This window comes from Eulemur rufifrons, chromosome 28 (genome assembly GCF_041146395.1).
Source record: "Eulemur rufifrons isolate Redbay chromosome 28, OSU_ERuf_1, whole genome shotgun sequence".
Taxonomy (NCBI): domain Eukaryota; kingdom Metazoa; phylum Chordata; class Mammalia; order Primates; family Lemuridae; genus Eulemur; species Eulemur rufifrons.
The window spans coordinates 20,156,085-20,181,525 of record NC_091010.1 but is presented as its reverse complement, the minus strand read 5'-3'; the positions used below and the strand labels follow the sequence as shown (position 1 = coordinate 20,181,525).

Sequence of the window (25,441 nt, the reverse complement as noted above, 5' to 3'; positions counted from 1 at the left end):
AGGTTTTTTTAAATCTACTCTGAAAATTTCTGTCTTTTAATTCATGTATTTAGACCATTGATATTTAAAGTGATTATTTGTTTATATATTTAGATTAATATCTACATATATTTTACCATTTTCTATTTGTTGCCCTTGTTCTTTGTTCCTATTTCTGCCTCCCACGCTTTTTCTGCCTTTTTTGGTTTTAATCGAGCATTTTGTATGATTTTATTCTCTTTCCTTTCATAGCATATCACTTATACTTCTTTTTATTTAGTGGTTGCCCTAGAGTTTGCAAGTATACATTTACAACTAATCCAAGTACACTTTCAAATAACACTCTACTGCTTCATGATAGTGCAAGTACCTTATAACAATAACACATTCCTAATCCTCCCTCCCTTGTGTCATTGCTGTCATTCATTTCACTTATATTAATACATAAGCATATGTATACACACACATAAGCACACGATTACTGTTATTATTTTGAACAAACAATTGTTTGTTAGATGAATTAAGAAACTAAAAGTTTTTATTTTACCTTCATTTATTCATTCTCCAGTGCTTTCCCTTTCTTTATGTAGATCCAAGTTTCTGACCTATATCATTTCCCTTCTTTCTGAAGAACTTCTTTTAACATTTCTTGCAAGATAGGTCTGTTGGCAACAAATTCCCTCAATTGTTTGTTTGAGCAAGTATTTATTTCTCCTTCAATTTTGAAGGATAATTTCGCAGAGTTCAGAATTCTAGGTTGGTGGTTTTTTTCTCTCAACACTTTAAATATTTCACTTTACTCTCTTCTTGATTGCGTGCTTTTGGAGGAAAAATTAGATGTAATTCTTTGCCTCTGTATAAGAAAGCTGTTTTTCCCCCTCTGGCTTCTTTCAAGATTTTTTCTTTATCTTTGATTTTCTGAAGTGTGAATATGATATACCTACGTATAGTTTTTTTGGCATTTATCCTGCTTGGTATTCTATGAGCTTCCTATATGTGTAGTTTGGTGTCTGACATTAATTTGGGAAAATTCTCAGTCTTCATTGCTTCAGAAATTGTTTCTGTTCCTCTCTTTCTTCTGGTATTTGTATTATGTATATGTTATACCTTTTGTAGTTGTCCCACAGTTCTTGGATAACTTGCTCTGTTTTTTCAGTCAGAATGAGCCCATCAAAGGCATTCTTCATTTTCATTGCGGTGTTTTTGTTCACCAGTACTTTTTGATTCTTAGAATTTTTTTTATCTCTCTGCCTACATTATCCATCTGTTCTTGCATGTTGTCTACTTTATCCATTAGAGTCCTTAGCATATTAATCATAGTTGTTTTAAATTCCTGGTGTGATAATTCTAATATCCCTACCATATCTGACTATTGTTCTGATGTTTGCTCTGTCTTTTCAATTTGTGTTTTCTGCCTTTTTCTATGCCTTGTAATTTTTTTGTTGAAATATGGACATTATGTACTAGATGAAAGGGACTCTGGTAAATAGCCTTTAGTGGTGTGATGGTAAGGTGTGGGGGAGGGGAAATGTTCTATAATCCTGTGATTATAGGATTGGTCAGCCTGTGCCACTACTCTGTGAATGTCATGAGTGCTGCTCCCCCACCCCTCTTTAGGTGGGACAGGATGGTTAGAGGGGCCTGGAGTTTTTCCCTTCTCCTATGTGGAAGATTAGAGGGAGCTAACGTGGGCTTCCTCCACATGGAGGGCTAGAGCCAACTAGAGTTCAGTATTTCTCTTTCCCCACTTGAAAGGCTAGAAGGGGCTACAGTTGGGTATTTGCCTTCCCCTAGATAGGTTAGGCTTTGATAAAACCCCAGCAGGTTAGGCTTTGGTAAAATAGTTTCTCCTGAGGGCAGGCTTTGTTAAAAAGAACAAAGTGCTCTGGTTCAAAATGGTTCCTTTTTTCTTCCCTCTGCTGGAAGCAGGAGATTTTTCTCCAGTGTTCACTGTGAAGACCTGGTAGAGGTCCTGGAGGTAAAACTCACAGAAGCATGGGGTCCTCCCTATGACTGGGTCCCCTAGAGTTCTTAACTCTCATACTTGTCTACACTGAGCCTCCAGCAGTTTGTCAGTTAGTTAGGCTTTCCTACTCCAGAGATTTCTCCTCCTGGCTTTCTGCTGCAGCTGCGATTCTCTGTATCCACCTGTATGTCTCTCTAATTTTGGGGACAGTAGTTTGTCCTGTGACCTCACTTCTCTGACAGATCCAGGAAGAGCTGTTGATTTTTTAGTGTGTTCAGCTTCTTACTTCTTAGGATGAAGTGGTGACTTCTAAGCTCCTTACTGCTGGACCAGAAACCAGAAGTCTTGTAACTTTTTAAAGAAAGATGTTAATGCTTACAAAGGGAGACTAGCATTTAGAAAGTATACTATTTCACTTGAGGAAGAAAATATTTTTTTAAATTATCCAGTTTTAAATTATATAACATTATATACGTTCTTGAAAATTGTTTCTTAGTCACTTGGCTCCTCTTTAGATTTTTTTCTCAAAACTCAAATTTTTCAGAAAAATCTTTCTTTGAATGTCTTATCACTAAATGTTCCATTGCACTGTGGTAGCAGGATAAATAACAGCAAATTGAATTCAGGATAAAGTTACTGTTTCTTGATTTCTGCCATAGCTATGGTATCCTTTTTATATTTCTATGACTTGAAATTTTAATCTTATTTAAATAAAATCACTAAGTAGATGTCATGTCCTCTGTAAGCTCTTAATGCTTATAAACTAAATGCATTTCACTAGGACAACCTACTATTTTGTCATAGTTTTTATCTATAGCATTGAAAGCGTTTACATTATTCTTTACAATCACATGAAGTAGGCAGTTGTTAGTGAAATAAACGTACAACTTTCTGAATAGTTTCATTTGGAAAATAAAAATGTTATAAAATTTTTTATGTCTTATATAAAAATATATCTTATACTCAATTAGAGTGTAAGAGAGTTCTTGGAAATTATATATATATACTCACACATACATATATTCAATCAAATATTGGAAGAAAAAAATCAAGGTAATCTCTGGCAAATGTTGGGAGATAGAAAATGTGCAGGAACACTAACTATTAGGGTTCTAAAAGGACAAAATATAGAGACCCTGAGGACTTGAACTTGGATGAAGGAGGCTCTGGATTGCTATGTGGCAGTAGCAAACAGAAATCCTCTCTGGAAGAAGGTACTGTCACCCTCTGTCTAAAAATATTTTTCCAAGGAACTTTTTCCTTAAAAAATGGCCAGTACATAGTCAAAGATGACTAGACATATGAGGAAACCAGTCACAATAAACAGACTTCCAAAACTTGTAAGTACATGACATACTAGAGTTATCAGACTTGAACTAAAAACAACTATGCCTACTGTGTTCAAAGAAATCAAAGCCAAGTTTAAAATTGTTATCAGGGAATTGGGAACTATTAAAAAAGAAAAGCAATAGAGCAGTTTTAAAAAAGAACCATTTAGAAGTGCTAGAACTAGAAAATGCAATAACTGAAATTAAGAGCTTAGTGGATGGGTTTAGCAGCAAATTAGACATAGATGAAGAGGGAAATAGTGAACTGGAAGTTAGTCAGAATAAATTATCCAGAATTCTCCATGGTTGGAAGGAAAGGTAAAAATTACAGAAAGAAAATGAAACATACAGGATAGAGTGAGAAGATCTAACATATATTTAATTGGAGTCTCAGAAGGAGAGGAAAAAGAGAATAGGGTATAGCTGATAAAAGATACCAATGTATAGATTAAGGAAGCCCAGTGAATTCCAAAAAGGAGTTCTGTTAAGTCAGTTTATATTGCACTTTTCTTTCCTACAACTTGTGACTGACTCATTGGCAACATTAACTAAACCATTTGAGCCCCAGCAGTTTTTGAACTGAATAGCCAAAATTTATTGGCAATATCCATATTACAAAGAACAAAAAGGAATTTCAGCCAAAGAATGCTTTTCTTAAAGTAAGTTATTAAAAAACAAAGAAGGATAAAGGAATGCAGGAATCCTTTCATTATCCTTATTACTTTTTTGGTAAGCATAAAACTGTGTCAGAATAAAAAATTTTAAAAAGAAAGAAGGAAAGATAGACAGACATACACTTAGGAGTTGAATAGGACACTTAACCATTTGTATATAGTCACCTTCCAGAAAAGTTTGTCAAATTCTTGGCTATGTCTTGTTGCAATGTTTAGAGTAGATGCAGCTTTTGTTAACTGTTGATCTTACCATATAAATTGGGCCATTTGATTTCAAAGAGTGTAAGAATTTAATTGATAATAAGGAACAACTTCCTAATTAGAATGTTTCCTATTAGAGCAAGCTGCTGAGAAGATAGCTGCCTCTTTCATTAGAATGTTTTTTGTTTTAAGGAAGGAGAATCCATTTCTCTAGTCTGATTAAGTACTATAAAGCCATCTTCCTCCATCATCTCTTTCAAACTGTTCCCTGTTTATTCTCTCCCCAACCTGTCTCTCACCTCTATCATTGTACCAAAACAATACTGTAAAAAAGTCATTGATAGCACTTATTTATTCAGTGCATTGACCTACTTTTACTCTTCCCCCAGTAACCACATTGAGAGTATTAAGCCCTTTCTCCTTCAAATGCTTTTTTCTCTTGACTTCAGTGGCGGTTTACTCTCCTGGTTTTCTGCCTGCCTCTGTATCTACCTTTTTTTTTTTTTTTTCTCTCTAATATGGTTACTCCTTAAGGTTTTGTCCTTATCTTTCTCTTTTTCTTTTACTGCAATCTTTTTCTATCCAAATTATACTCATTCTTCAAAGTCTGATACAGATATTACCTCCTCCTTAATGGTAAGGGCCATCCAAATCAATGGAGCTCTCCACCTCTTAACTCCTTCCCTCTTCTCCCTACTTTGTTTAGAGACTTCTTATGTGCCTCGCGGTGATTAGCAGTGTCTTGTACCTGGCAAGCACTCAGGAAACTTTTTTGGATTGCCTGATTATACTGTTTTCCACAGAAATCAGATTTTAGAAGGACAGAGAAAAAAGATTTTTTATTATGCATCATTATTAGAACACTAGGTTTGCCAGAGGTGATATTTTTGGTCCCATATTTCATATCATAAACTCGTAGAGCAGGATCCACAAACTACAGTTTAATGGCCTGCCACCTATTTTTTGTATGGCCCTCAAACCATGAATGATTTTTACATTTTTTTTTTTTTTTTTTTTTTTTGAGACAGAGTCTCACTCTGTTGCCCGGGCTAGAGTGAGTGCCGTGGCATCAGTCTAGCTCACAGCAACCTCAAACTCCCGGGCTTAAGCGATCCTACTGCCTCAGCCTCCCGAGTTGCTGGGACTACAGGCATGCGCCACCATGCCCGGCTAATTTTTTTGTATATATATATTTTAGTTGTCCATATAATTTCTTTCTATTTGTAGTAGAGACGGGGTCTCACTCTTGCTCAGGCTGGTCTTGAACTCCTGGCCTCGAGCGATCCACCCGCCTCGGCCTCCCAGAGTGCTAGGATTACAGGCGTGAGCCACCGCGCCCGGCCTACATTTTTTGATGGTTAAAAAAAATCAAAGAAGAATACTGAAATATGTCATGATGTGAAAATTATGAGAAATTCAAATAAATAAAACTTTATTGGAACACAGCCAGGCTCATTTGTTTACACATCATTTGGCACAGATGAGTAGTTGTGATAGAGACCATTTTGCCACCTGGCTCTTTAAGGATAAAGGTTGCTGGCCCCTGTCTTAGAGATTAGAGTTCAGTTTAATTTTCTTTTATCTCACCCAGCATGTCTGCTTTATGGTTAGATATGGTGCACTTATTTAATAGACCCTCAAGATACGCTAATTATTATATGTCATAAAAATTTAGTTAACAACAATCTTATTGAATTTGTTTACTTGATGCTTTTCTTTTCTAGCAAATGTTTATCTCTTTTTTAAAATGAGGTTACTTTACGGCACTCTAGCCTGGGTGACAGAGCGAGACTGTGTCTCGGAAAAAAAAAAAAAAAAGGAAATTGCAGAAAATTATTGGGGACTTTTTATATTTTTCTGGTAATAGAAAGAACATACTGTGTTTTAAAGGATCTGAAAGACTTCTAAGACGTGATTGGGCAATTCCTGAGAGCATCAGATAGATAAGGAAAAAGTGCAGTTTGAAATGCTTCAGTTTGGTTTTGTGGCTTCTTATTTTAATCTATTTAGGGGCAGGAGGAAGGAAGATTCAAATCCAAGCAGTGTTTCACCAAAACTTTTCCTCTGCATTTTTTAAATGTGTTACTTTGCCTGGAAAGCGAAGCCTTCAAACACTAATGAGGGCACCCAAAGATGTCGCTGTCAGTGAAGTGAAACCATTGTTAAAATGAAACTGGAAAACGAGCAATTGGCTGATTTTTGACAGAAGCCGACATCCGTTCTGGAAAGATGCACTTTCCCTGTTGCTGTCTGCTCATACATGATATTTTTCTCTCTTTGCTGTCTTTTAAATTCATCTTCATGGGTTATTCCTCTTTGCAGTGGTGCTGGAATACTTCCATGTGTTGTCTTGGCTCAGGCAAAGAATGATACAAGGGTTTGAAAGGGTCTGGCCAACACAATAACAAGAAATAGGCCAGGGTTAGGCAAAGGCAGTCAAAGTAGAAAAAAATAAGAGGGTAACATTACTTTTCTTAAAATCATTTCTGGTTCTTACCAGAATGAAAAACAAATATTTGGTAATGTTTATTGAATACCTACTAAATATAAAACACTAAGCTAGATGCTTGCTTGGTATATTTGAGGGAAGGGGAATAAATATTCAATCATCTTTGATCTCTCTGATCTTATTCCTGTGAATTCTTTGAATGGGCTGCTTGTTCTTCCCTCCCTCTTTTTTTTCCTTTTATTCCTCCTACCCCACGAACAAGGAAACAAATCTTGCTCTGTCACCCAGGCTGGAGTGCAGTGGTGTGATCACAGTTCGCTATAACCTTGAACTCCTGGACTCACATGATCCTCCTACCCCAGCCTTCCAAGTAGCTGGGACAACAGGCCTGTGCCACCACACCTGGCTAATGTTTTTTTGTAGAGACGGGGTTTTGCTATGTTGCCCAGGCCAGTCTTGAACTCCTGGCTTCAAGCAATCCTCCCACCTTGGCCTCCCAAAATGGGATTACAGGCGTGAGCCACTGCACCTGACCCTGCCTGTTCTTATTGTAGGAAATATTCATCTTTTTTTATGTGTTCATATCTAGGTGTCATTTCATATTATTTTAGGTATAGTTCACTGATGAAATGAATTGGGTTATGGTTTACTTTGGGTCCGTTGTATATATTTTTTTGTATTGTGATAAAATATACATAAGATTTAACATTTTAACCATTTTTGAGTGTACATTTCAGTGGCATTAAGTACATTCATATTGTTGTGCAACCATCACCACCATCCATCTCCAGAAGTTTTTCATCATCCCAGATTGAAACTCTGTACCCATTAAACAGTAACTTTCCTGTCCTCTCTTCTCCAGCCCCCAGTAACCACCATTTTAGTTTCTGTCTCTATGAATTTGACTGTTCTAGGTACCTCATGTACGTGGAATCATACATTTGTCCTTCTGTGTCTGGCTTGTTTCACTCACCATAATTGTTTTCAGGAATCATCCACATTATGCCATGTGTTAGGATTTCATTCCTTATTGAGGCTGAATACTGTTCCATTGTATTTATATACTTCACTGTGTGTATTTAGCTGTAGCGTAAGCAAACCAGTAACAGAATGTAAACCTGGATCCAGAGATGGTGAGAAGGCACTGTCCCCTTTGAAGCAGTCTGTTGTTAAAGACCAGAGCAAATGAAACCATGTTAGACTGGGTGGCTTTGTGCCGACAATGTCTAAGCGTTATTCCAAATGTTAGAGGACACTGGTGGAAAGAGATAAAAGAAACAAGAATGAAGTCCACTATGCCACAAAGTTGTGATGTCTTCATAAGAAACTATGCCCTCTTCCCCATATCCCAGTGATGAAACAATTTATTACTCAAATGTGAACATTATTACTACAAATTAAAAGTGAGAAAAGTGAGAAAACAGGCCTGGGGTGGTGGCTCATGCCTGTAAGCCCAGCATTTCGGGAGGCTGAGGCAGAGGATCACTTGAGCCCAGGAGTTGGAGACCAACCTGGGCAACACAGCAAGATCCTATCCCTACAGAAATTCTTAAAATATTAGCCAGGTGTGGTGGCACGCAGCTATGGTCCTGGCTACTTGGAAAGCTAAGGCAGGAGTATCACTTGAGCCCAGCCCAGGGGACAGGACGAGACTCAATCTCAAAAAAAAAAAAATTGAGAAAACAGGGTATAAATCAACCAGAACTCCAATTCAGAGTTTCCTCTTTCAGTTGGAGGTTAAAACATTCATACCAGAATGTTTTAATACTTAAGAAATAAACATTTCTTAAATTTTAAATGTTTATTTCTTAAATTTTAGTGGCCTTGCAACTCCTGCAGTATGCGTGAGAATGAGAACCCCATCTCTCTTCCAAGGCCCTTTGTTAATTTGACACCTAGCCCATATCTTTGCAGAGGGGAAGGACGCCATCTGAACTGGATCATAGGAAAGTGTGTGTCATACTCTATAAAGCTATAGTGATCCTCTGCAGGCATGTTTCCCACAGTTCTAACAGAGGATGTGGTATTTTATGTCTTCTCCTCTAATGAGGTGACTTAGTTGAAAATAACTTAGTTGGTAACATGTAGCAGCCTCTTTCCCATCTTCCAAGGAGCCATTCCAAGCCCAGCAGTTATTTGGACAGCTGTTATTTAGGTGTATGCATATTCTTTCTGTTGTCTGATGTTGCCTAGAGACATCTGATTTGCTCTTGAACTTCTGGATGCTATCTTCATGTTGGGGAAGTTGGAGCGGAGATGGGCAGAGCCCATCCTCCTCTCCTCCTCCTCCTATTTCACAATCTGTGGCCTTGGCACTGTAGTCAGCCCCTTTATGCCCAGCCTCCCTAAAGCCCCAAAGCCAAGAAGAAATGTCTCTGCTACTGGCCCCTGTGCTCCCCTCCAGGGATTCATTTCTGCTGACTTGCACTTCCTTTCTACTGTGTAATATAAAGATCACTTATCTTCTGTTGCATTTGTTTGAGGGACCATTATGAATAATGCCTGAGGGAAGATGACCAAACCAGAAATAGGAGCATTAAGAGGCATTTTTCTAAGGAAGAGAATTTGTCTGCAGAAACATCATCTAGATTAGCTCTGAAAGGGCACCTGCCCTTGGGGTTGGTGGTCACAGGCTTGAAGAGTCTCTGCTAGCCAGCAGCCACCAGGGGCAGTTTTGTTCTGGTAGAGCAGTAATGTCCATGCTCTGTGGCACGGCTTTCTCAGGAGGAAATCTTGCAGCCAACTGACTCTCAGCAGCTCATCTCTGATGCAGATTTTGGGTGATGCTGCGGAAAAGGGCAGGGTGTGCCACATGGTCCACGATTAGGTATAGGTTCTCCAGCCCTGTCAGCACGGCCTCTTCTCGCCTCCACCTCCTGCTCCCTCCCCATATTTCTCTTGCCACTTTTCAAAATTGAAAGGCCCTGCAGGGAGGGGAAGTCCCTTGGCATTTTGAATATTGAGGTGCTCAGCAGAACTGCCTGGCATCCTGTTTGTGTATAGCAGTTTTAATTCACTCTCTAATAGGTCATTTGGCCTTAGCAACAGTCTTAAACTTGATAATCCTTACATCAGCAGTGAGGCTCAGGCCAAAATCCAAAAGTGCAGCCCTGAGTGATTATTTGAAGGAAGTTTGAAAGCCTCCCTTCTCTGGCACTGTCTGTCTGGTTTCTTCCGGGCCACGCTCACTGTACTGTGAGTGTTCCTCCTGCTCACCGTGGCCGAGATAGGCAGGTGATTTGGGAGAGCAGAATGGGCGAGGGACGTTCCCCTTCCCATTCTGTGCGAGGAATGCCATCTTAGTGGAGAGGGGACTCAGGCTGTGGGGACACACAAGCATTTGGTACTGTTTTAATGGGGACAAAAACAGAAGCAGCATGCTGATGGGTTGAAAAATCACAGCTGTTCCACTGACTTACAGCTTTTTTGCTGCTTTCCTCACAGAGAGGAGGAGGATGGTGATAAAAATTCCTCCTCCCACAGATTGGCCTTGACCTCACTCCTTCTAGAAGTACATTATGTCCTCTTGGTATTGGCTACTATTAGCTATTATTATTGGCTCTCACATCACTTATCAGTGCAGTTTGCGGTTTCAGATTGAAAGTGGCATCTTGGGCAGAGTTAGGGCTGTCTTTGGAGATGACTCTAGGATAGTAGCTACTGCCAACCACATTGTCTTTTATTATGAAGTAAGTGTTCCGATTTCGGTCTTTAAAAAATGTTACAGCCCTATGAGACCAGATAATGACTTCAGAGCCTGTAAGCTGTCCGAGATCCTAATAAATCTTCTCTTTTTTTCTTTTAAGGAAACTCTACTTTTTGGTTCCTGGAATGATGCATTGGAGATTATAGTCAGTGAGTGACAGTAATAATCAGTGCTCAACATTCCATCTTACATTATTAAATTATCTTACTGCAATTGCAGAACATCCTTGTATTGTTCCTGTTCAAGATGAAGAAATTGGGAAGGGACCAGCTCTGTAGTCGGTGGTAGGAAAGCATGAGAGTCTCTTTTGTCCCCTATCTTAAAGAGAAAAGAAATTTTTATTTTTTGTTTCCAGGTGAAGGTGTGTGTGGCTTTGTGTATATGTGTCTGTATGTGTGTGTGTCTGCGTGTAGAGGAACATGGCTTACCTTAGGGTTAGCAGGCTCAATTATGTTCTTTTGTGATGATATTTAGAAAGAATCCATATGAGTGCAGCCTGTTTGAACATTTTTTAAGCAGTTGGGAGATTTTTTGACCCCAGCTGTGGTAGATCTCCAGCTCTTTCTTGCCTCTTCATACCTCTCACATTTGCTCTCTCCTGGAGTAACCTCATAGTAGAAATCTGGCCTAGAAGAAAAATGCAAGGTATGGGAAGGCTTGAGAATCTGAATTGCATGGTAACCTGGCAAAAACTCAGAATCATTTTTTTTGGTTTGGGGAATTTTAACAATCAGAACTTTGAAACAAAACCTATCTGTGGGAAAAATCTTATTTGTGATCCTAATTCTAAGTGAGATTAGTAACATGACGTATGAAGAGCCTTGATTTTTTTTTTCAAAATCGATTATATTTTTAGTCTGGTATTCATGTCTTTCTGTTCATTACTGAAAGTCTTATTAATCCTGGACCTAGAGGCCTCTTTCATGAAGAATGCTTCTGTAATATGCCATTATTTGTTTTGTTGTTTTTCTTTTCTTCTGCTGCTTTTTTTTTTTTTTTTTTTGAGACAGAGTCTTGCTTTGTCATCCTGGCTAGAGTGCAGTGGTGTCATCATAGCTCACTGCAACCTCCAACTCCTGGGCTCAAGCAATCCTTTTGCCTCAGCCTCTCGAGTAGCTGGGACTACAGGCGCGTATCACCACACCCGCCTAATTTTTTCTATTTTTGGTAGAGACGGGAAGGTGGGGGGTCTTGCTTTTGCTCAGGCTGGTCTCAAATTCCTGACCTCTAGGGATCCTCCTGCCTTGGGCTCCCAGAGTGCTAGGATTACAGGTGTGAGCCACTGCACCCTCACACCCTCACACCTGTGGTTGTTTTTCAATTAGGATCTTCCAGGGGCTGTGATTATAGCTTTTCACATCATTTGTTTCTCATTCTTTGCTGTTCTGCTGTTCTGCTGTTCAATTGAGTATGCACAGCCTAAGGATGGAGCTTCTTCCCCACTTGGCATTCTTGGGTACAGATTTGTCATTCGAATTGAGAGACACGTATATGCTGCTATGTTATGGATGTCATCTTCTGTCCTGTCCCAGGAATTCTTAATTTTGTCTCACAATGTTATTGGTCCTAGCCTGTCTGTTTCTTATCTTTGAAATGGGGACAATAATGCTAAGCTCTAGTTTACATCACTAGTTTTTTGAAGCATTAATGAGCTGGGCTTTGTAAGACACTTTTAGATCCTTAGATGAAAGTTGTTATTTAACCACAGCAAGGCTTCGTACTGGGAGTACCTTCCCTAAGAGCTCAGAATGCTGGTCAGACGTTCTTCTGTTCATCCTCATACCATCCCTGGTAGGGAGGTAGGTGGCTAAGCATCATTATTAAGTACAAAATAGCATTATTACTGTTACTTTTATCTGTAAACAGGGAGTAATTGTGAGAAACAGAAGTTGGTAAAACAGATTATGGAAGAAAAACACTGAGAAAACTTCAAAGTATCATGCATTTGCTATTCCTGTTCACTCTACTTTGGCTTTCCAAGTCTAATTACCATACATGAAAACAATAGAAAGCATCCTTTCATAGGGAGAAATGGGACCTAGTGCATGCTTCTAAGTACTTGCATTAACTGAACCACATGTACTTAATTTCAGTTATGCCATATTATGTTTTAAGGGTTGTTAGTTTAACTTAATGTATACCAAGAATGACTATAAATCGCACAGTACTTATATATTTTGAATCTTCATTTTGGACTTCAAAGCTAAATTTCTTCTTACTTGAGTAATATTGGGACAGAAAATCATTCACTGGGGCCACCCAGCACAAGAAGTAGATTTTCTTAAAAGAAGAATCTTTGAAGAATGTGAACACTACTTTGTCTAAGATTGAAGCAGTGAAGGAGCCTCATTTTGGAAGCCAGATGGGCAGGCATCCCCAACAGATTCCTCGCTATTCTGTTGAGATTGGCCATTCATCCAGTTTTGTAGCTTTAGTTCACAGATATGAGAAGAGAAGGTTCCTCCCCACCTTCCTCCCAGCCTCTTTTTCTGAGATTGCCAGTCTCATTTTTGCAGCCTCGTTACATTCGGAGTTATTTCTGGTCTTGGACGCCCTGGTTGTGTCGCAGGGCGTGGGAGGAAGGAGTAGAAGGTCTGAAATGAATGCGGGGAAAAATGACCATAGTGAGCCCTTAAATCTTGCTGTTTGTTTTCTTTCAGTGTATACCACCACATTACTAGAAATCAATAGTTGCCTCTGTGTTCTCCCTAGGAAACAAACATGTACAAACTAGAAATGGTAGGCTTCACAGCGCATGTGAGCAGGGGACAGCAGGATGGTTGGATTTTATCTTGCCATTCTTTGTCAGGGAAGCCTTGGTTTTGACCAAAAACCTTTCCTCTCCACAGTGCACATTTCTCTCTTTATTGGTGATAGGAAAAGCTTTTTTTTTTTTTTTAATTTTCTAAAGATATTGTGAGTACTCAGTCAAGGATAGATAACAGCTGTGTGCATAACAGTTTTCAAATGTCAAACTAGTTAGGTTTTAAATTTTTATCATAAATCGTCTAAATCAGTACTTATTATTTACTAGTGATATCACAACTATTGGCAGGCTTAAATTCTGTTTTTATTTCCTCATTAAATATTTGTAGTTTTTTGTTTTTGCTTTTGTTTTTTGAGACTGGCTTTCACTTAGTCTCCCAGACTGGAGTGCAGTGGTGCAATCATAGCTCAGTGCAGCCTCAAACTCCTGGGCTGAAGGGGACCTCCTGCTTCAGCCTCCCGAGTAGCTGGAACTACAGGTGTGTGCCACTATGTAATTTTTAAATTTTTTTAGAGACAGTGTCTCGCTGTGTTCCCCAGGGTGGTCTCGAACTCCTGGGCTCAAGCGATCGTCCCACCTCAGCCTCTCAAGTCACTGGGGTTACACACGTGAACCACCCACCCAGCTCTCTTTTTTCTTTTTTTTAAACTTGCAATTTAAGTTTTTTCCTCTTTGCCCGTTCAAGTACCAAATTAAATGTAGCCTTTTAGTTGATTTGTGCTGATTTTCATCCGGAATTCAATTAAAATTCTTCCAGCTGAGCCATCTGATTCTTAAACCCAGTCCAAGAAAAGAGGTGGCACCGAAGGTAGGAATAAGAAGTGAAAGAATGTGTTCATTTCAGTCTCTGGGAGTTGTCTGTGTCAGTGCTTCTCACTGTGTCCTCACTGTGTCTTAATGGGGGCATGTTTTTGGTGGGTTTTTTTTTTTAAGACAGAGTCTTGCTCTGTCACCCTGGATAGAGTGCAGTGGCGTCATCACAGCTTGCGGCAACCTCAAATTCCTGGGCTCAAGGGATTCTCCTGCCTCAGCCTCCTGGGACTATAGACTCACACACCACACCTGGCTAATTTTTTCTATTTTTAGTAGAGACGGGGTCTCACTCTTGCTCAGACTTGCTCAGGCTGGTCTTGAACTCCTAAGCTCAAGTGATCCTCCCACCTTGGCCTCCCAGACTACTAAGATTACAGGTGTGAGTCACTGCACCTGGCCAATAGGGCCGTGTTTTAAGGGAAGCCACCCAGAGTAAGGGGCAGGAGGCACAGGGGTTAAAGGGCTCAGATTCTACAGGTAGGCTACTAGGTATGAATCTCAGTTTTCCACCATTACTTTATAGGAGAGGAAAGATTCCTTTTCTCACCCATCACTAGGTTCATGGCTGAGGCCCTGTAACTGCTTCAGGGGAGAAGGTGGGTTTTAAGGCTTGCTTCAGAGGAGAAGAGCAGTGGAAGGTGAGAGAGACCTTCCTGTTTCTGCTGTTCTCTCAAACACCAAGGTGCTGTATTTTGGGATAGCATGTCCTGAACCCTATCAACTTGCTGTGTGCCTTTAGGCAATTTACTGAAGTCTTCTAAACCTAAGGCTCAACTATAAAATGGGGATTAATAGTAGGACCTGTTTCTTGGGGTTGTGAGGATGCAATCAGAGAATCATGTAGATTAGCACATGTGCTTGAGCAATAAATGTTGGCTATTTCAATCTTTATTTTGTTAGTGTTGTCGGTATTTCCATATTTATGGTTCACCTTGATCTTTTAATATATAACAATATTGGCATTAGGTAACTTTGTTTTAAAAATATGTTACGATAAATGTGAGTTTATAAAAGTTTAAATTGACATGGTAAACATTATCATAAGCAAAGTCAAAAGACAAGTGACAAACTGAGGGGAAAGTGTATGTGTAATTTGTAACATAGACAAAAGAGTTCATTTCCCTAATATATAAAGAACTACAGCTCAATAAAAAAGGGACACTTGTAAACCTTTTTATGGTGATATATTTCCGCTTAACTGTGTTTTAGATTTCTTATCTTTAGTGCAGATCCTCAGAGCCTACCAGGAAAACCCTACCTTGGAGAAGGGCTTGGGAACACACAGCTAGTCAGTGTGATGCAGCCAGAGTTTGTAAGCAAACCTGAACCTGTTGTTTCCCCCTTAAAATAGCTCCCTCTCAGAAGTGCCCTGTTACTGTCAGTGGCACCCTCACTTACTCATTTACCTTTCATCGCTGATGTTTCCTGTCTCCTCTTCACCTAGCAGGTGACTGGGCCTTTTCTGTGTTTCGTTCCTAGTATTTCCCATCTGCTGTGTCGCAGTCTTTCCAGGCCTACTGCTGCTGTTTTGGTTAAGAGATACTCCACATCTTCCTCATGACCAAACTACTACCATTGTCTCCTTTCCTTTCTTTCTCTTGTTTCCCTTAATCTGATTCTCCCTCCTTGTGTCTATCCCACTGCTTCTTCCTCCAAACATCTAAGCTGTCTGCTTGGCCCGGCGCACCATGCCCATTTCTGCCTTCATGCCGCCCTCCCTCCTTTCTGCTGCCTTCTGTGCTTGCCGCTAGGCCCAGCCCGGTCTGGTCTCCTCCAGGTGGCTTTCCTGGGTGCCCCCACCCACAGCATCCCTTGTTTCCTTACTTCCCACCGCGTTTGTTGGTTGCCTGTGCCTCTCATCTCACGCTTCACCTTTGCTGTCCATGTTGTTTTAGGTGAACTTTTTCACTGCAGTAGAACATACATACGGAAAAGTATGCAGATCACAAAGTAAAGCACTCGGTGCCTTTCCATAAGGTGCACACACCCATGTCGTCAGCATTCCTCTCCTCTGATACGCACTGTCTCCCTAAGGAGATGGCAAGCACCTGGGAGACAGAACCACATCATGTGCCTCTTGGCATAAAAGTGCATATCATCAGGTGCTCAGCGATATTCAAGATCAGGAACTGGAGCTAAGAAAGAGATCTAGGGTTTGACAAATAAGAAACATGAAGAAGTGTCCCCCAGGCTCCTTGATTGGAGGTAATGCAATTTTGGTTAAGTCCTATTCAGGGATTCCTTGGTGGTAACCTATAAATTAAACCTCTAAATTCAGTCTAGACAAGTACATGTCATAGTTTTCTCTTTTCAGCCATGGAGATGTACACAGACATCTACAGCATTGGTCTTAGTTATAATTTTGTTTAACAAATATTTATTGATCTTAATGCAGTCTACTACATACTGTTACAGTGCGTAGTAAGATTTAGCTCCTCCCTCCACAACTTACATTTTAGTGACTCACCAGAAATAAATGACAGAACTAAAAGGAAGGCTTAAGACTAAAGATATAACAATGACCAAACAATAAGATAACTATGAAAAATTGTTACTAAAGTCTCTGCTACTAAATCATTGTAAACATGCAGAGAGAACAAGAACAGAGTTAGGAAAGGCTAAAATGAAGATTGGCACCAGCACGAGGGACTTCTGGATAAGCAATCCATTTGACGTGACATCACCAAAGGGTGTGAAAGAAGATGGCAACTTACGAAGGGAAAAGAAATACTAGTGTAACAAGAGCAGAGAGATGGTAAAAAAAATAATAAGAAATGCCAAATTTTTGGTAGCACTTTATAGTTTACAAGGTACTTTTATTTCTTCTTCTTCTTCCTCCTTTTTTTTTTTTTTTTTCTTTTTTGAGGTAGAGTCTTGCTCTGTTGCCCCAGCTAGAGTGCAGTGGCATCATCATCGTTCACTGCAACCTCAAACTCCTGGGCTTAAGCGATCCTCCTGGCTCAGCCTCCTGGGACTACAGACTCACACCACCATACCTGGCTAATTTTTTTTATTTTTAATAGAGACAGAGTTTCACTCTTGCTCAGGCTGATCTCGAACTCCTGAGCTCAAGGGATTCTCCCAGCTCGGCCTCTCAGAGTGCTAAGATTACAGGCATGAGCCACCGCACCCAGCCTATTTCTTCTTCTTATTGGGTTTTTACCCATTGTGACCTTTTGCCCCTTATGGGATTGGTAGAGTAGGTGGTGTCATCTGCCTGCTGCACTGTCACACAGCTTCCACATCCAGGTGTAAGTTTTGAATCTCACTTCAGCACTCTTTCTACAGCCCCGCTCTTCTTGCCCTCGTGGAGTGTGATCATGTATGTTTAGTCTTCTCTCTTAATTTTTCTATTGCATTGCAGTCACATCCCAGCTAACGTCATTATTGCTATGTTTACTGTTTCCCTCAACCCTGAAGCAGGAGAATCTCTCTGGCAAATCATGCCATCTGGGGGTCATGGGCACAAGGCAGAGCAAAGTCACGGTGGGTCACTTCCAGCTCTTCGCTGTGGCGTCCCCATTTCTTGGAAACATGGGCACAAAGAGAAGAGGGTGGAGGACCCAGAGGCTGCCAATCCTTGAAAAGTAACTTGTTGAAAGTATTATGAGTTTCCTTTTAGTTTTGTTTTGTCTCATCTTTTATTGCCTCTTTGGCAATGGCTTTTCTGTACCTAGAAGGCTTCAGTTTGCAGAGCTATAAATCCATCAGTCTCGGAGACGTGTCTTTCACTTGAAATTAATGCTCAGCAGAGGGCTTAGCAGATAACCATCTCAGGCTGAATTTATTCACACAAAAGGGTGGACATGGTTTGAACAGGCTGCCAAAGCCAGGAAGAGAAGTTAATTGTGTAAATCAATGCAGACAAGAGCTGGTCACCTTTCTGAAAGACAAGACAATGCAGCACACAACCTCTAAATAGATCTTTGGGGTCAAGTTGATGTCATGTTGAAGAATCAATATTTACTAAGCTTTATAAAGTTAGCCTTTAATGAACCTCAGGCATTTTGCTAGGCCATTAATTGCAGGAAGGGGAAAGGCGACCATGGCTGAAGTCAATGTGTATGGAGGTTGTATAAAAATAAGTGAGGAGACAGTCACTTGTCAGTGTGCAAAGGTCCCACCTTTAGGCTACACTCAAACATTGTTGGGTATGCATATTAAAAGGCTTTCTTGGAATCCTACTAACATTTTTAAAAAGAATAATTCTTGCATCCTAACAGAAGAAGGTAAGTCCTTTACTCTGTGTCTGTATCCAGGGAGTATGGCTGTATCTTCCTGGGATGATTCTGATGTCATTTTGGATTCTGATTTACAAATGTGCTAATCACAGAGTCAGGTCTTAAAGTATGGCTCATCCCTCCCTCTGACACATTTGAGAGTTTTTATAAAGTGGGGGATTATGGTAAAAAGTATTTAGGATGCTGTATTTAGGATGCTGGCTTGAATCCAAGTCTAATTAAAGGTTTTTGATACATACCGTTTGCACTTGTTCTGTCATCCGGTAGGAGTGAACACTGTGCTCACTTCTGGTTGTTTTATGTGTGTCAGTGTTCTGCGTTGCTCACTGGGTTGTCTGAATCATTGGTGGGTCAGGAGCCTTATCTTCTGTTTATTTTAGTCAGTGTTCCTCATAAATGTTGTTGACGAGATAGAGGCATGTGTTACATCAAATTCAATGCTGGCTGTGGCAACACGAGGCTCCTGTTGGATCCTCCATGGTCAGTAACCAAGTCAGAAGCAGCTCTGGCAGGCCCTGCGAGTCAGGGTGTGGCCCGCCATGTTTGCTACAAGTTCTTGATCCTGTCTGCTCAGCAGATAAATTTTAGATTTGACGTTCCAGATCTCCTTCTCTAGTGCATTTTGTCAGGGGTGACTTTAGAATTAATCAGAGGGAGGAACGGGCTGTTCTTTTCTCACTCCCACCCTCATTCCTCCTCGCCAGGTTCATTATTCAGAATAAATACTGAGAGAAAAAGCATGAGAGGTTGGGTGGGATTGTTGTGGTTCGGCGTTTTTATAAGAGAATCTGATGTTTAATATTTTCATCTATAATTTATATTCGTTCTGGGTTTTTATTCTTCCTTTTCAGTTGTTTGAGAACTTCTACTTTGGTTCCCTAAAGCTCAACTCAATTCACATCTCTCAGAGGTTCACAGTAGACAGCTTTGGAAACTACGCCTCCTGTGGACAAATCGACTTCTCCTGAGGTGGATCTTGGAAAGCAGGAGAAATTGAACATCCTCACCAGATGCTGAAGAAAAATAGCTTCATTTTCATTGCCAAGGAGGGATGCAGAAATTTGGACGGTGACTTTCCTGGGTGGTCCTCCGTGGACTCACCATTGCCTCTGGTGGCTGTCCACGGCCATCAGACTGTCAGCCAAGAGAAGGAGAACTTGGCCTTGTTCTTTTTTTTTTTTTTTTCTTTAATTTTTTTATTGTGGTAAAAATATGTAACATAAAATTTACTGTCTCAGCCATTTTTAAGTGTGCACTACAGTTATTAAATGCATTCATAATGTTGTACAACCATCACTACCATCTGTCTCTACAACTTTTTCATCTTGTAAAATTGAAACTCTGTACCCATTAAACAATACCTGGCAGCCACCATTCTACTTTCTGTCTATGATTTTGACTACTCTGAGTATCTCATATAAGTGGAATCACACAGTATTTGTCTTTTTGAGACTGGCTTATTTCACTTAGCATAATATCCTCAAGGTTCATCCATGTAGTATCATGTGACAGGACTTCCTGTCCTGTTAGGATGACTAATACTCCATTGTACGTGTATACCACCTTTTGTTTCTCCATCGCTGGACACTTGGGTCGCTTCTGCCGCTTGCCTGTGGTAAACAGTGCTAACGCAGACATGGGTGTGCGAGTATCTCTCGGAGACCATGCTTTTAATTCCTTTACTACCCGGAACTTTACCTTTAGCAAAATAACTATTAAAGTTTTTTTTTCCTTTTCCTTTGCTTGATCTGTCCTTTTTCTTCTAAAGTTAGTCCTTTTAAAAAATATTTGTTAGACTCTTGTTCCCCCCTTGCCCCTCACCTTCCCATGCCCCTGCTGGAGTTGCAGTATTGTAGCTCCTGTCTGTTTACTTCTCAAGGCAGCAGCAACAGAAACGATGATGATACCAGCAGGACTGTGCAGTGTCGCCACAGGGGGCACCCAGTTGTCCCTCGCCGCAGACCAGCCGAGGGAGGGAGTCCCCCCAGCTCCAGCTTTGCCCCAGCTATTTCGTGAGTTCTGCCAGGTGCTCTGCTGGGGACCTCTAGCCTCGCGTTCTTCTCCCTGCATGTTCTCTCCTCTCCTCCACTCCTTATTCTTAATTCTTTCTGTCCTTTAAGTCTGCTTTTGAACCCTGTGTGTTACGGTCGCTACATTGTGAGGACTGTGTCTGACACCCAGAGATTTGTTTATCAGTGGGACTGCACAGATCATTTGTGAATAATTGAATTTCCAAGGTAGCTGTGTTTTTCTATTAGTATCATCACACAGTGTTAATTTGACCCCCTCAGCCAGTGCGTGTTGGGATACAGTGTTGTGGCGTAGCTGTATCATTCATCAGGGACTTACTTACATATTAGTGCCTGCAGGACCGATTTTTCCCAAAAGTCCTCTGCTTTCTACTGGCGATAATAATTTTTATTTAAGTTGAGATTTTACCTCACCTCAGATTGTCAGGTGGCGGGTGGGAATGAGTGCTCCCAGGGCTGGGACTGATCTCGAAGCTGACCGTGGAGTTTAACACCCTCATGTCTTGGTGCTGCCTCTCTCTCACTGTTGCCTTTCTGACGAGCCATGAGGCAGCCTTGGCCAGGCATTAAAGGTGTCCTCTTTTGGGTCAGAGATTTATGGCTTACGTTTATAGGAAAATTTATTTAAAGTTTTGTCTTTGGAAAATGGAACTTTATATATCCAATAACTAAATTCTCAGTAGAATTGAAAATTCTGTTATTTAGAATTTAGTGGTTACTATTCTCTATACATTTAAGTATACATTGTTAGGCAATGTTTCACAAGTTGTTTTTGCCTTTTTCATTCTCATTCTCTTACAAGGTACAGTAGAGTTTTCCAGAGGCTATGTGACTTGGGGACCTCATTACTCTGGAATGTATGCTTGTATATTTTTGTGTTTTCTAAAATTGTGTAAATTGTTAGGTATTGGTAGAGTTCAAAAAAATTTTTAATTCATCTTTAAAAAAAATTTTTTTTTTTTTGAGACAGGATCTCGCTCTGTCTCTCAGGCTAGATAGAGTAGGAGCATCAATCTCCTGAACTCAAGTGATCCTCCTGCCTCAGCCTCCCGAGTAGCCTGGAATACAGGCACATGCCACCACACACAGCTAATTTTTCTATTTTTTGTAGAAATGGAGTTTTGCTCTTGCTCAGGCTAGTCTCAAACTCCTGGCCTCAATCTATCCTCCCACGTTGGCCTCCTAAAGTGCTAAGATTACAGGCATGAGCCACTGTGCCTGACCAAATTTTATTTTTAGACGTCTGTTGACAAATTTTTGGGACAGTGTAGCTTTAAAAGAAATACAGTCTTAACTGCTATTGTAGAAAGGGGCGGTGACAACAGGTAGTTTTGATGTAGAATTTTTATGAAAAAGCAACAGTGGTAGAGAGCAAATAATTTTTGATGAAACTAAAAGAATTTTTCAAGATTCAGGGCCCCCCTCACCAGATTGTAATGGGGACATAGTAATTTACCTCGAGTGAACTCCATATGCATGGTAGACACGTTATAAATGCTACTTACAATGATTATTTTAAAAGTGAGCTCCAGGCTGGGTGCGGTGGCTCACGCCTGTAATCCTAGCTTTCTGGGAGGCCGAGGCGGGTGGATCGCTGCAGCTCAGGGGTTTGACACCAGCCTGAGCACAGTGAGACCCCATCTCTATGCCTAGAAACAAGAAACAAACAAACAAAAAAAGGACAAAAAAAAATACACAAAAAAGTGAGCTCCAGAGTTTCCTAAACTGGACATTGTAATGATACAGATTCAGTTCAGGTTTGCTCTTGCACTGTGTTCTTTTTCTTGGAGCTAAAGGGAAGCCGATGGCATCAGAGGTGTATTGAGTTGACCCTACAGAACACTCAGGTAGATTCCACCTTGATATGACAGGGAGCCTGCACGTCAAAGCCCACGGCGAGGACATGCAAGGACAGCAGCTGCTATTATGGTGGGTTTTATTAGTAGTGTTTTTCTTTTTTTTAAACAAAGGTAAAATAAGTTTACTTTGTGAAAAATAATCAAACTATACGTTTGTGCTTTTATCAGTATGTATGTTAGATGTCAATTTAAATGCTTAAAAAATAAATTTCATCACCCAGAGTTAACTACTCCCTATGCATTTAAGCACATATCAAATATGAGAAATTAAGTATAATAATTTTTCACAAATAACAGCTAATACTAGTGGAATGATCATATTTGTCACTAGTTTATGCATTAACTCAATCTTTACAACCAATGGCCCACTTAAATTGGTATTATTATTCTCATTTTACAAACTGAGGCTTAACAAGGTTCAGAAATTTGCCTAAGGTCATACACCTCGTACCAGCGGTTTTCAAAGTGTAGTCTTCGTGCTCCTAGGAGCCTCCCAGAACCTTTTAGATAAGGTTGATGAGGTCCAAACTATTTTCATAAAAACACCAAGGTATTATTTGCCTTTCTCTCTCACATTCTCTCATGAATGTTTAGTGGAGCCTTCCAGAGGCTACGTGATGTGGTGACCATCATCACTCTGATGGTTAATGGAATGTGTGCTTGTATATTTTTGTTTTCCAGAATTTTGTAAGTTGGTGGGTTTACAGTATAAATATGTATGTTTTCAGAGTTTAACTCAGTTCACTCTCAGTATTTCTCCTGTAATCTTACTAGCTATTTTCATTTATACCTGCTGCTGTGGGCTGAATTGTGTCCTCCCCAAAATTTATATGTTGAAACCCTAACCCCCAGTACCTCAGAATGGGACTGTTTATTTGGAGATAGGGCCTTTAAAGCGGTGATTAAGTTAACATGAGGCTGCTCCAGTGGGCCCTAATCCAATCTGACTGGTGTCCTTACAAGAAGAGGAAATTTGGGCACACAAAGAGACGCCAAACTAGTGCATGCACAGTGGAGGAACCATGCGAGGACAGTGAGGAGGTGGCCGTCTTGCAGGCCAAGGAGGCCTCAGGAGAAACCAAACCTACTAACACTTTGATCTTGAACTTCTAGCCTCCAGAACTATGAGAAAATAAATCTGTGTTGTTGAAGCCACCTCATCTATGGTATTTTGTTATAGCAGCCCCAGCAGACTGATACGGTCGCCGTAAGGCAGAAGCTGATAGGAGAATCTACCTGTCTTCTAAGCCAGGCAGTAAAGAGATTTATAAAAATGTAAAATAGTGCCACTCTTTTAACTGAGTTTTTGGGGGAAAATACTGTTTTTCATAAAATATATTATTTTTAATATGAAATGGGCAATTACTATTTTTAAATAATAAAAATGTTAAAATTAGTTTGTTCATCTTTACTGATACAGTCAATATCAGTATATACATAACTCATATAAACAAAAGTTCTTTGGGGTCCTCAAGAATTTTTTAGTGTAAAGGGCTCCTGACAGCAGAAAGTTTGAGCACTGCTGTACTATACTTCTAAATGGGATCATATTATACATGATCATTTATAATACGCTTTTCTCACCCAGTAATACATAGTGTATCACATTGGGGTTTTTTTAAAGCATTTTAATTTTTATTACTTAAAAGAGCTTCATTTTCTTATTTAGCTTTCTGACTCTCTGTGCCTTCTACACTTTCACAACGATTTTCTGCTCATGAGGAGAGCATGCTTGATCCTGTCATGAACACATTCAGCACACATGGAACCCCCACAGGCCCTGCTGACATGTTTTCTTGATTTAGAAAACCTCATAGGAACGTTAGGTCTTACAGCATGAACCCCTCCAAGTCCGCCTGGGCACACGCCACATGCAGATTTTGGTGCTGTCCCAACCTTGGTATAAAGGTAAACAATTCCATTACCAGGAGACAGCCTGGTTTTGTTAGAAGCTGTATTGTAGGGAAGCCTACCACAGTATGTCAAATGCCAGGCCATTCTGAGTGCCTCCAGACAGCATCCCTGGAAGAGGAAAAAGAGCACATTTGTTTTCAGTAGATACAGATCTACATCATTCTATTTACTTATTTGTTTGTTTATTTCAAAGACAGACTCTTGCTCTGTTGCCCAGGCTGGAGTGTAGTGGCATGATCATAGCTCACTGCAGTCTTGAACTCCTGGCCTCAAGCAATCTCACCTTAGCCTCCCAAGTAGCTGGGACTACAGGTGTGCACTATGCCTGGCTAATTAAAATTTTGTTGTTGTTGTTGAGACAGGGTCTTGCTATGTTTCCCAGATTGGTCTTGAACTCCTGGGCTCTAGTGATCCTCCTACCTCTGCCTCCCAAAGTGTTGGGATTATAGGCATGAGCCACCATGCCCTGCACATCATTATTTTTAATGTCTACACAATAGCCCACTGTAGGTATGTTTTATATTAATAATTAGTTCCTGACTAATGGACATTGAATTGGTTTCCAGATTGGGCCATTATGAACAATTCTGGATTGAACATCTTTGTGCATTACCTTTTTGTGCTTGTAGGGTCATGTAGAAATGGCATTAAATGGTTTCCAAGATGTAGTTAAATTTAGGTTTATTAGGAAACTAAGGTTTGTCTTCTCCATTTATATAGCTAAATACTGAATGTAAACACACAAAAAAATGCATAAAATATATATGTCATTTAACACATACCCGGCAGCTTCTAATGTTTGGGGCCATTGGTTTGAAAAGGCTGAACTGCCAGTAATTCTCTCAAAAATTAGGAAAACCTTTTCTTCTTCTAAGCTAAAATTATTGGCCCTTTTCTACAACTCTTACACCTGTCATCTGGAAATTTGGATTCTTCCTCCTAAATAGCATTACTATTGGGTTAATTAACTAACAGTCCTGGGCTGTTGTTGACTTCCTTTCAGCACAGAGCTAATATTGACCCAGCTTGAATGCGCTGCAGGAAGCAAATCCCACTGGAGGAGCTGCCCAGGAGTGTGGGAAACATTTTAACCTTCAAAAGTCTGGAGACAGGTATTGTCTTATTGCTGGGCATTTTATCAACGCCTTCCCAAACTCTTTATTCAGCAACTTTGGTAACTCTAGAAGACCAGGGGCTTCCTAAGATAATACTGAAATGGGAGAGCAATGGTAACTAGGATCTGTCTCCTAAGTGCCAAAAAACCAGGATTGAGATAGTGGGAAAAAATGGCAAAGTTTGGTAAATCTTCAAACTATAGGATGTTATAGCCTTCTCTTCCCAACCTAAGGGAAGAAGAACTAACATTTTTTAAATGCCTACTATTCCCAGGTACTTAGTTTGTAATTTTGCTCAAGTTTCATTGCAATTGTATAAGATAGGTGGTATTATCATTAATTTTAGATAGAAAATAGGTAACTTGCCCAAGAATCCAGCCAGTAAGTGGGATTCCACCC

The 25,441-nt window shown here is 40.1% G+C and overlaps 2 protein-coding genes across 2 annotated transcripts in view; one reads left to right on the top strand and one right to left on the bottom strand.

Annotated features, from left to right (window-relative positions):
• The window catches only part of ASCC1 (activating signal cointegrator 1 complex subunit 1), a 93,472-nt gene extending 74,010 nt beyond the window's left edge, over positions 1-19,462 (top strand). The window contains exon 9 of the mRNA XM_069459906.1: positions 18,976-19,462. Within this exon, the coding sequence (XP_069316007.1) occupies positions 18,976-19,092 (117 nt within the window). The 3' untranslated portion in view covers positions 19,093-19,462. The remainder of the gene's footprint in view (positions 1-18,975) is intronic.
• A 4,249-nt stretch (positions 19,463-23,711) lies between these two features.
• Positions 23,712-24,011, bottom strand: LOC138376417 (large ribosomal subunit protein eL34-like). Its single transcript, XM_069460709.1, has one exon. It carries the CDS (start codon positions 24,009-24,011, stop codon positions 23,712-23,714), a length of 300 nt encoding a protein of 99 aa, XP_069316810.1.
• Positions 24,012-25,441: the final 1,430 nt, after the last annotated feature.

Excerpts from the sequence above, each read along its gene's own strand:
- LOC138376417 (XM_069460709.1), bottom strand. The coding sequence starts at position 24,011 with ATGGCCTGGCATTTGACATACTGTGGTAGGCTTCCCTACAATACAGCT.